This window comes from Triplophysa dalaica, chromosome 2, assembly GCF_015846415.1.
Source record: "Triplophysa dalaica isolate WHDGS20190420 chromosome 2, ASM1584641v1, whole genome shotgun sequence".
Classification (NCBI taxonomy): domain Eukaryota; kingdom Metazoa; phylum Chordata; class Actinopteri; order Cypriniformes; family Nemacheilidae; genus Triplophysa; species Triplophysa dalaica.
In genome coordinates, this window is record NC_079543.1 from 27,794,720 (window position 1) to 27,808,952 (window position 14,233).

Consider the following 14,233-nt stretch of genomic DNA (forward strand, 5'->3'; position numbering starts at 1 on the left):
TAAAACACTATAGTTCCTGTGTTGTGGGTGATGTTTCTCGAGTCACCAGCGGGTGGCGCTAATGGCGTTCACAATGGCTTCTGAAGGGTCACCTCTGCTCTATAGATCATATATCAGAATCAGGCGAGAGAGAGAGAGCGGCTTAACCACATTCCTCGCCCGCATACCCGTAGGGCACACATCACGACTTTCATGGAAACCGTCAGCCTGTATGCGTGTGTGTGCAGTTTCTGTTTCAAAATGTAAGAGAAGTCATGTTGTCTCTTTTTATGAGAATTCTTTCAGCATTCAGACAATAGACAAAGAGCTTTATGACTCTCTCTCTCACACACACACACGGACATAAACAAAAAAGGCAAACAGAACACACAGACGATTAAAAAAACATTTTTACTTTAGGTTTTAGTGACATACTATACAAGATATGAGCCTGCTCAAACTAATATACATAAAACACAACAATAATAAAGCAAAAACTTAAAAAGAAACATGTAAACATGACAAAGATTCAGTCCTCATAGACTGTAAACTGTAATAATATGAATCATTCTGTCAAGTACTGGAATAAAACCATTATTAGTGCAACAACATCATTTAACGTTTAAGAAGAGTACAACGGAATACACAGGATCTGATCTCCTATAGAACCACAAACAAACAAACACTCTGCTGAACATGTGACGTGTAATGACATCATCATACAGTGATGTCACCGCTGTGTGTGACTGCTGGTGTCTTTCTTTCCCCCCCTTGATTCTCGTACACTTTTTTATCACCACAAATACAATACAACATGTGTTACATGACATTGCCAGACAGAAAAGAAAACCATCACTTTAAATAAAGATAAGTGCTTTTAAACAATTACATGTTTTCAGAGTTTTTTTTTACCTGTTTGTTCCAATGTCATTATATATATTTTAAAATCATTGACAAAATGTGAAAAATTTGGTGAATGTAAGGGCCACTTTGTTTTATATGTATATGATATTTACCTAATACAATAAATAACTGCATGTATTTTCTTTACTTAGAAAATTACTGTTTTCAAAATGCTGGTGTCTTTCTGATGATCTGTCCTGCTTTCACAATGATGTAATAAACTCCACAGTTTTACACTTTATTTAGTGTATTCAAAAATACTGTAATGTATTAACACTGACATTTTGTCTATAGGATGTCCACATAAAACATGGAAAAGAGAGTGTGTGTGCATGCACATGTATTACTGATGAAAATATTATACATAATGTGCAGTAACATTAAAACTATACACAAAAGTAACACAAAAGTCTGAAAAATACCACACAATACATAAAGACAGATCAGGAGTGTGTGTTCATGTCAAATATTCAGCTTCAATAGTATTTGACCTCTTTTCTCTTTTTGAAAGCGCCGTCTCTGTGTGTGTCTCTCTCTCTAAGAACGCTAGTTTGTTACATCATGTCGTGTTTTTCTGCATGTGGGGATCTCTCGGCCCCCGAAGAACTTCAATCTACCCTGTAGAATAATTAAGAGGGGAAAATGGTCAAACACACACACGCGCACACATGTCTTGTTTACTATCTCGGTGGGGACAGTCCATAGGCGTAATGTGTTTTATACTTTACAAACGGTATATTTTATCTCCTACCACTAACCCAAACCCTTAACCTAAAGATCATAGATAACGTTTTGCATTTTTAGATTAAAAAAAATTGTTCAGTACAATTTATAAGCTTTTTGGCCCATGGGGACCTCAATTTTAGTCCCCACAGTGACACAATGTTGGTGTGCATTTAGGTTTAGGTCCCCACTGGGATATAAAAACATGTCCACACATACTCAATCACACACACGCACACTACCACACATTTGTATGATATATTTTTGGCCAACAGGACAGCCCAGCGGGTGAAGCTGCTGTGCCAAAATATTTCTACTGTTATCTCTTAATGTGCGAGAATAAAATAAAGATTCCTCTAGGATACAGGAAGCAGATTCCTAAAGAATACATTTGGTTTAGGACATAAAGAAGTGTCAATACGTCAAGAAGAGTGTTATGCAGAGTTGTAAATAAATGGAGAATATCACGTAATTGTCACAGAATTCTTCTGTGTATAATGGACTTATTGTGGAGTCACGTCTACAATGAAATGACAGAAGAGTGTTGCTTTTACTGTACATTAATAAAGTCATAAAGTTTTCTTGAAACACAAAAGACGTTTCTGTTACGAGACTCAATCCTGTATGTTCTCTGTTATATTTGTGTTCCCAGTAATGACTGTAGAGAGAGTTCATACTGATATTCTCACTCCGAAAAACGACTCGTATGAAATAAATTAGAAGCAGTTAAAACATTTTCATATAAAAACCCCACAGTCGCTGTGTTTAGTCCCAACGTGGGTGTGAAACGACGGGGTGGAACCCCACACAGGGGCTTGTAATGCTTTAATGTTTCCACAGTTTTGTGAAAGGTTCTGGTGCTCCGCAGTTCATGAGTGAGGGCGAGCGTGGCAAAAGCGTGGTAAACTCTCAGATCATCACACTATAAGCGTGTCTCGGCCCAGAAGTGTGCTCTGTGTAAAGACAGAAGAGTTCAGATGAGTCCACAGATCCAAGCTGGTTTAGTCTAGATTAGTCTGGAGCAGCGGTGAGAGAAGCACAAACAGACGGCAGCTTCTGTAAGTGATTATTGTGTCATTATTATAAGATTATGAGCAGACCTGTGTAATATCCCGAATAATATCAAGCATTCTTCAAACTGCACTCAATAAGATTTCCTTCATTTTAAACATTTGTTTACCACTTCAGTTTCTCTCACAGCGGGTCACAAGAGAAAGTAAATGATATCTTAATTTAAACTAAACTCTTCTTACAGGATCTAAGTGTAATGGTTAAGAACCTGATCCAATAATGTCACATTTGTCCTGATGCTTGATCTTCAGACGTACGGCTGGACATTAGTTGTGTTAGAGTTTTATCCTGATGACTCAAACACATTTTGAGGGGAAGGAATTAAAGGGTCAACTCGCTTTAGAACGTGAATTCTGTCATTAATTACTCACCCTCAAGACCTCAAGACACAACACATGCATGTGGAGCAGACACAGGAGCTGTTTTTTTTCTCGCACAAAATGTAATCTCATCGCCTCATAAAATGAAGGCTGAACCACTGTAGGCAAATGGACTATTTTAATAATGTCTTTATTATAGAGTAATTATTATGTCCTTAAAATAACATTTCATGCCGTGTGTAATGTTGCTGTGTGTGAATGTAAGCAGTCTGCAAAGTAGTAACGCCGAAAGTGAACGAATAACAAAGTTCTTGGCTTCGGGTGGGATTTGCGTCACATATAATGGCCGCATGCGTTCCTTTTGCGACACTGCATGCGGTAGACCAGATCACAGCAGACTAGACCATCTGACCAATCAGATCAGAGAAGGCTGACAGAAAGGAGGGGATTAGACAGATGAATCGCCGAATGAATCATTTGAGAGTTAGTCAAGAAGTAAGGTTCCAATAACGGCCTATTATTAAAAAATGAAAGTGTTTTTACACCGTGTATGTACATAAATTTGTCGTTGGACACTCCATAAACCAAACTAGGACCTTAAAAAAACAAAATCACAAAATATTTACTCTTTAACGTCGCGCGCTCAAATGTTATGTTGCTGTCTATGAGGTGTCAGAAAGCTCTCAGACCGAGGGTGAGTAATTCATGACAAAAATTTCCCTCTAAAGTGAACTATACCTTCAAGCAAGCAGATTAAATTATGCTTTCCTAACGTTACCTGTGTACAAGTTATTTTCTGTTGTCAAATCGAGGTGCGAATCGAAGCGTGATTGAAAGACCTAGATCAGAATCAAACTGTGGAGTTTGTTCATCGAGAAAGGTCTATAAGAGATAAATATAAGGAATGATAAGCAGGAGATCTTATAGAGTGCATGATAGATTCTAATGTTTCACTTTCATGACACACAAGGTCTCCAAACATCACACCGGGCATCCATGGACACTTACCCCTTCAAAGACAGCATCGACTACCGATCAAAAGTCATTTAAACATTCTTTGTTTTTATTTTGAATAATAAACTCAACAAAACTTCTGAATCTTCAGTCTTTGTGTAGAATTTTCTCAATCAGTTTTTTGAGGTCTTACCCTGAGTTCACATCTATTCTGACCTTTTATTGACGGATTTGTATTCATTATTCAAGCCAAGACATTCATTCAAACACAATTTTTCTCATATATAGAATGTTATGAATCATGTCTATAAAGACCTTCAGATCACATGATCTTAAAGATCATACAGTGTGTTCAATGTAAACTTTTGACCGGCAGTGCCCTTCAAATACTTTACAGACGTTTTTATGGTCTTCTTTTGAAACTGCGTCATTTGGCAAAAATCTCACTGCTTTTCTTTCACGGCACGAATGCTTTAATTTCAGGCCAAAATAAAGTCAGTTTTACAGATAACTCACCACTTTACGAGGTCGGTTGTGTTCCTCCTGTCGGCCGTGACTGGAGCGCGCGTGGTTGAGTGGTTGTTGTGTGGACTCTGCTTCGCGGGAATGTTCTTTCTCCGTGTAGGGGGGTAAGGATTCCGTGTGCTCTGCCGTCTTATGGTAAGGTGACCGGTTGCTTGGTGACCTGCCATTCAGACGCTCATGACTCTTTTTGGAGCTGTTTTTAGAAGGCGAGTCTGAACCCTCCTCAGTCCTTCTCGTTTTATATGAACCTTTCTCTCCTGCTTTATCATTACACTCCATGTTGAGAAGAGCATCATCGTATTCTCGTGGATCAGGCTCTAGTTTGTTGTTTTCCCAAGGGCCGGGCCTTTGCCCAGGTAAGGGTGGAGGGCTTGGTGGGCGCTCCCTTGAAGAGTGACGTTTGGAACAATACATCGGATAACCATCGAGTTCCAGTTCTCGTTCTCGGTCCCGTGATCTGTAGTCATCCTTCCTGAATCCTGAGTCGCCGTGACGACGCCCTCGCTGCATACACGTCATTGCTAACTCCTCTAGCTCATCCAGCGATCCTGTGCGTCCACGTTCCAGGAAAGGTTTCCTCTTTAAGTGTTCTGAGCGTGGCTTCCACCTGTAAAACAAATCGAAAACCTGCGCGTCTGTGTGATGATGATAAACCTGATATATTACAGTTGATAGATCGTAGGATTTGAATTGTAAAATGCAACCTGTGTGTGTGTTTTCCGAGTACAGAAACTTCTGTTACCTGGGGTTGTCGTCCGTCTCACGGAGTCTGCGCTGAGGCTGGCGTGTGTATCGTTCCTCGTGAGAAGCTGATAAATCTGATGTCAGGAGGTCCGGCACGTCATCGAGGTCAGGGATGGCCGGTAGAGCTTTTTTTTGCACTTGTCTGTAGGTTTGACGGAAGTCTGTTTCTACGTCGTGTAATGAACTCAGTTCAGACAGACCGCACGCTGCAAACAGACAGAAAAACACACGGTGACAACATGTAGAACAGCAGTGACTGACCGCATCACATTTGGAGAGAGGAAGGGTCAGTGTGGAAAATAAACATGACAAACAGACAGGAGAAGGAAATGTGAGGGAGACGTCTGAAGTCTGGATCTTACTGTCTCTGCTGCTGCTACTACTGAGCGTCTGTGACGGGTTGAATTCAGCAAGCTGCTTTTCCACATACTGCAACACCTTCAGAGAGTTCTGATCTGATGCGGGCTGCAGATGAAAACCACTGCACACTACAGGAAACGCATCATATCTGAATATTGACGTTTAAACCCACTTCACATATGTAAATGAGAGAAAGTGCTGCTCTGTGACAACTGAAACTCACTTGTCGTGCCATTACTCTCCACTGAGCTCAGGTGAGGATCCACCAAGGAGGGGGGTGCGATAGGCATCATGGTTGGCATCCCAGGTATGTAGTATGTCGGGTACATGGCCACAGGCGTAGGTGGTGTCGTCTTTATCCCTTTTCCTGCTTCGTACACTGTTTTTTTGTTTCGTTTTTTAGTTTAGACAAACTCTGAACATCTATGTTCTGTATCTATGTATCGTGTGTGTGTTATACTCACAGTGTCGAGGGCAGCAGCAGCTATCCGGACAACAGCAACATCTCACGTAACAGCAACAGGAATGAGGACAACACTGACACCAACATAACCCCACCAACAGAATGACCACAATACTGCCTATGACAACAACACACACAAACACCCACTCTACACACAACACAACACAAATCATTAGTACAGTGCACACACAAACCACCAGAATGACCACACTATTGCCTATGACAACAACACACACAAACACACACACACACACACACAAACACCCACTCTACACACAGCACAACACAAATCATTACTACAGTACACACACATACACAGACCCACAGTGTTTCCTGTTAAGCCAAATGTCCTTACTATGTACAAAGATAGTAAAACCAGGTATTTTATTGATTTTGTTGGGATTTTTATTTGGTCCCTATGAGAAAAACAGCAGATGTCCCCAGCGCATATCGTGACGAGCTCAATGAACTCCAGAGATCAGAGCAGAACACACATCAGATAAACACAAGAGTGAAGGGGGTGTTCTCTGGAAGTAGATTTCATCTCACAAACACATTCACAGGAAAAATATGGCATACATTTTTTTAACCATTTTGTTAAAAAAGGTTATTGAATTGGGACACACACTTAACAAACTAGTAAGTTGTTTATAATGCAAAACAGCAGCAGGTAGAGATGTGTGACAGTATAAATATAGTGTATGATAAAACAGAAAAAAATGTGTGTAAGAATAACAGAAGCAGAACTGCAGCGGAACTGAATCACTCAGTTGCTCACTTCTGTGCTACTTCATGTGTTATCATAAGTGATCTCTCTCTCTTTGATGATGGACTTCCTATGGGCGAGTCAAACCCAAAGCACAAACATCTCATTGCACATCAAACCAACAACATGACAAACACCACCAGACCAGATCTACTGTAAGCTACCAGTGAACATTTAACACGCTAATAATGATACAAATAAATTATAAAAAATAACTTACAGTTTACAAAACATTTGTTAGTGAACGTTTGATTTTTTTAGGAAACGAGATGAAAGACGAAAGCATTAGACACAGGAAGCGATGCGGATGAAACAGGAAGCTCATACCTGGAATAATCTCCATATTAATGCCAGGTAGAAGATCATCGGTCATACGTGTCTGACCTGGAGACACAGACAGAGGTAAAGCAAAGAGCAAGAGAGAGCTGGTGATGCAAAAGAAAGTTCTGGAAGATTTCAGCTGAGGAAACTGAAGGTTTGTGTGAGGAAACACTGTGACATATGGTATATTTCTTATATAATTTGACTATATAATCTTATAGAAACTGGATTATGAAGAAAATGTAGATCTGTAGATTCCATTTGATTATAATTTAGATTTGATAATAAAGTGCATTTCTCTGCACAATGACAGAGAAAGGTTAGGGTTAGAATTGTGAATGGATAATAAAGTAGGTGTAGATGATCCATTCAATCAAGTCAACTTTAGCTGGACCTGAAGTTTAGAAGTTTAGTTCGTAACGGGGCACGGTTTGCATTAAAACTTGCTAATGTGTAAGATGTCAAGCGAACCTGGTTGCGCAACTGGCTAACGATCCCGAGACTACCTGAAAGAGGTGGTCGAGTTCGGTAGCTCTCAAACTGTGACGAGACACAGACCCGGGTGTACACTTGATCAGGAAGTAATCTAACCTGCGCATGCGTTTAACAGCCCTGTACAGTGCGTCACATACTACAAAAAAATCGGTCTGTGCTACGAATAAATTTAATAGTGTAGCACGCGTGCCATACAGTTTGGCAGACCCGCTTGTTTGTGTGAAGTGCAATGAGTTGAATCGTGGTATGAGTTGACTAAGACCGGCCAAATGTTTAAGCAAGTAAGGTGGGCGTACCTGACAGCACAATTGGTTTGGAACCTGATGTTCCAATTATGGTAAGAGGCGTTACATTTCAGTCACACGCTTGCAAAATTCGACAAATCACTACACACTGGTTAACTGGCCAATCATAGCACACCTCGCTTTTCAGAGCAATGAGCTTTGTAAAAATTCTGCAACATAATGTTACTTTGTGTGTAACGATCAGCTTTGTGAAGATAAAGTACGCAAGGGTGATTTGAAAGCATAATGAGCCTTTTATTTTCATATGACAATGATATCATGAAGCTGGTCGGTCTGTGCAGCACGCACCTGAAGTTAGACAAACCTAATAAGCCAAAAACTGAATATTACGATGGTTCCATTGTGCTGAGATTTTTACCTCAAAGCAGTCGCTTCCTATTTATGGAAGCCTGCTCGGATGGTAAAGTAAAGTGTTAGCACAGGCCAGTGGGAGAGTGGGCACAATTGCGCTAAGCGCGGTTGAGAGCAGCCGAGCTATCTATGAGTACGCCCTAATTGTGTCAATCCATTAAATCAACACAAAATGTGAAAGTTCTGAACATTTGGATTAAAGTCCCCATTGATTAAAGTAACCATGAAACGGAAGTTGCGATTGTTATCTTACAGTGACGTAAATCCAAGTGAAACTGCTTCTGAAATTAAAGAAAAAGTAGGGCGGGGCTTTATTTTGCCCTTCGATTGGTTTGATGTAGGTTGGACCTGGAGGGGAGGGCTAAAAATGTCTTCCCATTGGACAGTCATTATAATCCTACCTCTTTTCTGTTGCTTACGTCATGTGGTGAAGAGTTGTTGTTGAGAAGAGCTAAATCTTTTTGATTAAAGATTACAAATGTAAATGAATTAAAAAAATGGTGTGCACTGAAAAATCCTTTGAAATAATCACTGCAACACTGTGTAATACACTTTTATCAGAAAGGTTGTTCTGTTGTTGTCGCTATAGACAAATGAGTGGATGAAACTGATTGCTATATGAATTGTACTGTCCTCAGTGTCATTCAGATCTTTACGTCATGTTCACTGCTAGACACTTAAAGCTTTACTGTTGTCACAGAAACATGTGTAGTGTTGAATGATGCTCTTTGTGTGGCGAATTTGTATTGAACCTGTATCTTATCTTCTATTGTGTCCTATACATATCTCTGTGTTATCTCTCTGTGACAGTCAATGAAGATTTTTAAATGTTTTGATCAGAAGGAACTACCTTAACAGCTTGCAAACATATTTATCAGAGTGAATATGACAGAACATTAAACGCTCACAGACACAGACACCAGTCACAATACCACTGAGCTCTCTCACACAGAGAAGAGTGCAGATGCTTTATAAATGACGACACTTTCACAACATCATGTTCTGTGTGTGGAGTCTCTCAGAGTGAAGATTGTGAACTCACCCAACACAAGCAGCTCCACGTGAGCTTCATTCTGACCCTCCAGATCGTCTGAGATGACCACCTTACAGTAATACAGACCACTGTCACCCCACTGCAGCTCACCAATGCGCAGGTTAGCCTCTGACAAACACACAGAGAGAGAGAAATTATTAGGTGTAGAAATGTCACTACTGACAGAGAAACACTAATGCACAGAGCTGCAGATTCTCATGTCATTCATGTGTGCTTTCAATTTCGGTATAAAGTGAATGATTTTCAGGACAGACACAAATGAGTTGTAACACAAATGTTGCAAGTTTAACTCAATCAACAGCTACGTCATGGGTGGGGATAATATCATTCTTGTAGCTACTGAAGTGAGTAAACAAAATCAGTTACAGGAACAGGAAGCAGTTTGAACAATGAGTAGCCCTTCCTGTGACACACACACACATGCATATAAACTATCCCTGTGTCCCAATTCGCATACTATCCATCATCCTAAATTGCAATCCTAAAACTTAAATTGTATGGACACAAAATCACTGAGACATTTTTCAAAATATCTTCTTTTGTCTTCCAATGAAGAATGATATACAAAAAAAAGATGATTTACAAAAACGAGAAATAAAATGTTGACAGATCTTGTTTAGTTTTGGTTGAACCATCCTCCCATACTACTCTTCACTAAACACCATTCTAAAGAATAACGAGTGTGTGCCCTCGTATCCCAGAGACACAACACAATGTTCCCATGATGCCTTGGGACCTGAACTCTACATCACCAGAGACTTTAAGACATTAACAGCCCTGAGAGAAAGTGTGTGTGTATGCGTGTGTGTGCATCTCTTTTGTTGTAGTGTGTAAAGTTAAGCCCTTGTGTTCTGTCATGTTATTAATCGTCTCTCGCCTCTATACAAACTCTACACTGTAAATCACTGTAAGCTCAACTGTGTTTTAGTGTGTGTGAGTTGAAAAAGGGGGTTGCTCTAAGCAGGATTACACATTTTTCTTTCTCCCTACTAAACTTTCTGCTTTGTGCTCTCTGATCATAAGTCATGCAGCTGTTTTATTATCAATCTCAAGATAGAAAAAAATGCAAGAATCCGTTAAGGATAAAAATAAAAACAGTCTCATCATTCATCCACTTGTTTTTTGAACCTGTATGTGAGTCTTTCTTCAGCGGAACAGAAAAGATGTTTTGAGAAATGTCTCCGTGGTTTTGTGTTCTTTGAATATCAACATTCTTAAAAACAGTTTTGTGTTCTGAATAAGGAAAATACTTGACATGAGTTAATGATGACAAAATTCAATTTTTGGCTGACCTTAAAGATTAAATATTACAATGTCCTTAAAATGACATGTCTTGCAGTGTGTAATGTTGCTGAGTGTGAATGTAAGCAGCCTGCCAAGTTGTAAAGCGGAAAGTGAACAAATAACAAAGTTCTTGGCTTGGGAAAAAAGGAGTCGACTCTGAATCACGATTCTGAATCTGTCGTTTCAAAGTTCAGTTCTGGGTCAGATTTGCATCACTCCATGTAATGCCCGCCTACGTTCCATTTGCGACACTGCACATGGTAGACCAATCACAGCAAACTAGACCATCTGACCAATCAGATCAGAGTAGGTTTACAGAAATAAGGAAATTATATCATTTGAGAGTCGGTCAAGTAAGGTAACAATAACTGCCTATTATTAATGCAATATCGCTCGAGTAGGAGTGTATATAATGCTCTTATATCAGTATGGCTGTTATTAGGCCGGAGGCCGCAGGCCGAGTGCCGGAGTCAATCACAGCCGCTGATTTAAGAGCACTTTATACACGACTACAAGAGTGATTTGCATTTATACAACAGTTTGACACCACACGTGTGTTAAAAAATCAGAAACAACATTGGATTGTCTTTAAAACCCTCCGGATTTTAAAGGAACAGGTGAACTAGTTTCTTCCGCCTCGAATTCCAGCCCAGCATAACAGATAAACAAACCTCCGCTACTAATTCCAAACCGTCACTTCTTTTAAATGTGCGCCGTGCTGAGAGAGACTTTTAAAAGGCAACTCACAGAGAGTGTGTTTATCCCGTTTCTATTATCTTAAGCTCTAATCGAGACCCTGCGCTGTAATTTCCTAAACCACGAGTGCAGAGCGCTGTGAATATATTGCCTGTTAGTTTATGTACTATCTGCAAGCACTCATATTTTGTGTTAACATAATATTGATTCTTGGAAGATAAACTGTGATCGATATAAGATGATAATGAAAGAAAGTCCCATCGCATCACATGTACACCCATGTGCAGATTGCAGTACACATGTTTATATGTACGCTTCACCAAACAAATGAATGCACAGTTTGTAATTTCTTATCTTCTTTGTTGTTTGCCTTTTTTTTAAATGACAGATGTACAGAAACTTACTGTTAATGATGGAGATGTCTCGGCCCTTGTAGTACTCAGAGAGGGTGATGGAAGACCCCTGTCCAGACGCTACGATGCGGACCGTCCGCTCGCTGTCCCCGCAGTCGAGGTGAACTGATGAGCCCGACTCAGAGATCTGGACCGCCGGCGTGACAGGGAAGCGGAAGATGTCGCGCGTGCGATCGCGGCAGTACGACTTGTACCACCACTGGATCACCGGAGTCTGCGTGGAGACGGTGGTGTAGTGACAAGGCAAAACCACAGACTGAAACAGCATCGCAAAGCGCCGCTCGTCACGCACTGACACCTGCACGGCATCACACCTCGACACCCCTGAGACCAGATGAGAGACAGAAAGAGAAAACAGCTGAAAATTATGAACACAACAAGATATTTAAGGCATGTGATATGACATCTAAAACACATGAGCTACAGATTCAGCACAGCTCAGTGTGTGTGTGTCAAAACTGTTTAGCCAAAAACAGCTCAGTCAACAGAAAACTCAAAATGTGCAACAAGGGAAGAGACATCTCCATCATTAACAGTACATTTTCTGTTAAAAAATATATATAAAAATGATATTCACTCACATCCTCCTTTAGTGCAGTGATGTCAGAGTGTAAAACAAGTTATTTTTACCATTGAGAAATCAATGACAAGGGACAATTCCAGCATTATGGATGTGACATCTTCAAACTTAAAAAAATAAACTTTCAAAGAATGCATTACCAATATATTAAACCCTCTGCAGATAGTCTAGACGCCAGAAAAAGTTCAGTACAACAAGTTTTCAGTTAAAAAAAGAGGAAAAACGTCTTATGGACATGTGCCAATATGGATGTCACAATATATATATATATATATATATATATATATATATTTCTTTGAGATCTCATTTGTGTTTTACATCACCACATATTCGGACCTATCAGTATGTTACAAACAAGCACCCACACACGCAAACATGTGCACACTTCTGGGCTTATGTGCTCCTGAATGTCTGTTATCAATCCAGTGAGTCAACAGAAGAGCTTTTTTCACATAAAACATCTGGATCAAATCTGAGAGAGAGAGAGAAAGAAAGAGAGAGAGAGAGAGAGAGATAGAGAGAGAGAGAGAGAGAGAGAGAGAGAGAGAGAGACTGTCTGTCTGTGGTATGTTACATCGCTATTGTTACAGAGAAGAGTGTGAAGTGACTAACAGTGATGCGACAGTACATCACCTTTACTCTGGTTGCCATGGTAACAACTGAGGCGACTACACTGCGATGGCTGACCCCTCCGAGAAACATTATTTGATGTTAATAAATCATGAAAGTCACTCACTGACCGACATTAAACAAACAGATATTACGGTAAACGTAAATAAACAACTCATCGAGATCAAATCTACAAACACACAATCTTTACACGGTTACTGTCTCACGATAGTTGAATCGATTGCTGAGGTAAAAACTGACGTAAATAATCTCATAACAATGAAAACAAACTCAAAAACAGCGACAACACAACAACCTGCTGTTTAGTTTAAAGTGAACACTCCCGATAACTGTTACTTGAAGGAAAAGTTACTGAGGTATAAAGATACGCACAACACTCAAAAGTCTCTCAAACTGACACACCTGTAAACACCACGAGTGAAATGCAGCATTTGAAGAACGACACGACTCGAAATCCTCCACTTCTGTCGCGGTTTTCTCTTGTTTTTCGCGTCATGTTCGGTCGGTCGGTGCGCTGGTGGTCAGTCAGTCGGTGCGTGTGCGTGTGTGCGCGTGCGTGTAACGGGACTGAAGTACCGCCTTCAGCAGCTCGAGCAGCTAGCATCTGTGTGTGTGAGGTATGAAGAGTTTGTTTTATTTATTGTCCCGATGAATGAAGGCATTATTGAGACATCTGTATAAAAAAAACAATAAATCGATACATTACCTTTTAAAATAAACACAAAACCTATTAGTCTCAACAGGTTAAGGTTGTCTAGCATGGGGAGTGCTTACGAATACACTCTAAACGGGGTTTAAACGTTGAAATATCATCCGGTTTACATTATACATTATTTATAAAAAAACTTACATTAAAGTGTTTTCGCCCTCTAGTGTTCTAAGTTTAGGATAAATTTGCGCTAAGCCTGGTACTATAACAGTAAAGCTTAATTCGGTGTTCATCGCCATGGTAACTTACTCTGCATGGCTAACCAATCAGCGGCAAGCAAATTTACATATAAGTGCTAATATTTACGCAGCTAACTCAAAGTGCGCCTGACAATGCCTAGTTATTTTTAATAATGTTTATTAAAATAAAATAAAAATATAAAAAGATGTAAATATATATGTCAAATGTCAAATCAAATAATGGTTACTATATAGATAACATTTTATAGATCTTATCTATATAGTAACATCAGTTAGTCGCTTTGGATAAAAGCGTCTGCCAAATGCCTAAATATGTAATAAATAAAAATATGTATAGAGATAACATACGCTGGCCATCCCTTACACCTACATGAAATTAAATATATT

General features: G+C 39.7%; 1 protein-coding gene across 6 annotated transcripts; it reads right to left on the bottom strand.

Moving 5' to 3' along the window:
• Nucleotides 1-141: 141 nt before the first annotated feature.
• Nucleotides 142-13,737, bottom strand: LOC130411551 (immunoglobulin-like domain-containing receptor 2). 6 transcript variants are annotated; one of them, XM_056736258.1, is made up of 12 exons: nucleotides 13,644-13,737; nucleotides 13,340-13,541; nucleotides 11,719-12,051; nucleotides 9,323-9,442; nucleotides 7,136-7,192; nucleotides 6,044-6,190; nucleotides 5,803-5,958; nucleotides 5,582-5,707; nucleotides 5,218-5,425; nucleotides 4,467-5,082; nucleotides 3,775-3,878; nucleotides 2,224-2,558 (listed from the first exon to the last, which is right to left on the bottom strand). In XM_056736258.1, the coding sequence occupies exons 2-11, from the start codon at nucleotides 13,539-13,541 to the stop codon at nucleotides 3,786-3,788; spliced, it is 2,058 nt and encodes a 685-aa protein (XP_056592236.1). In that variant the 5' UTR covers nucleotides 13,644-13,737; the 3' UTR covers nucleotides 2,224-2,558; nucleotides 3,775-3,785. The 6 variants fall into 6 exon arrangements, with proteins under 6 accessions (XP_056592245.1, XP_056592236.1, XP_056592253.1 ...); XM_056736267.1 differs by lacking the exons at nucleotides 2,224-2,558; nucleotides 3,775-3,878 and adding an exon at nucleotides 142-1,500 and having other exon boundaries at nucleotides 13,340-13,698; XM_056736275.1 differs by lacking the exon at nucleotides 3,775-3,878 and having other exon boundaries at nucleotides 2,224-2,661; nucleotides 13,340-13,699.
• Nucleotides 13,738-14,233: the final 496 nt, after the last annotated feature.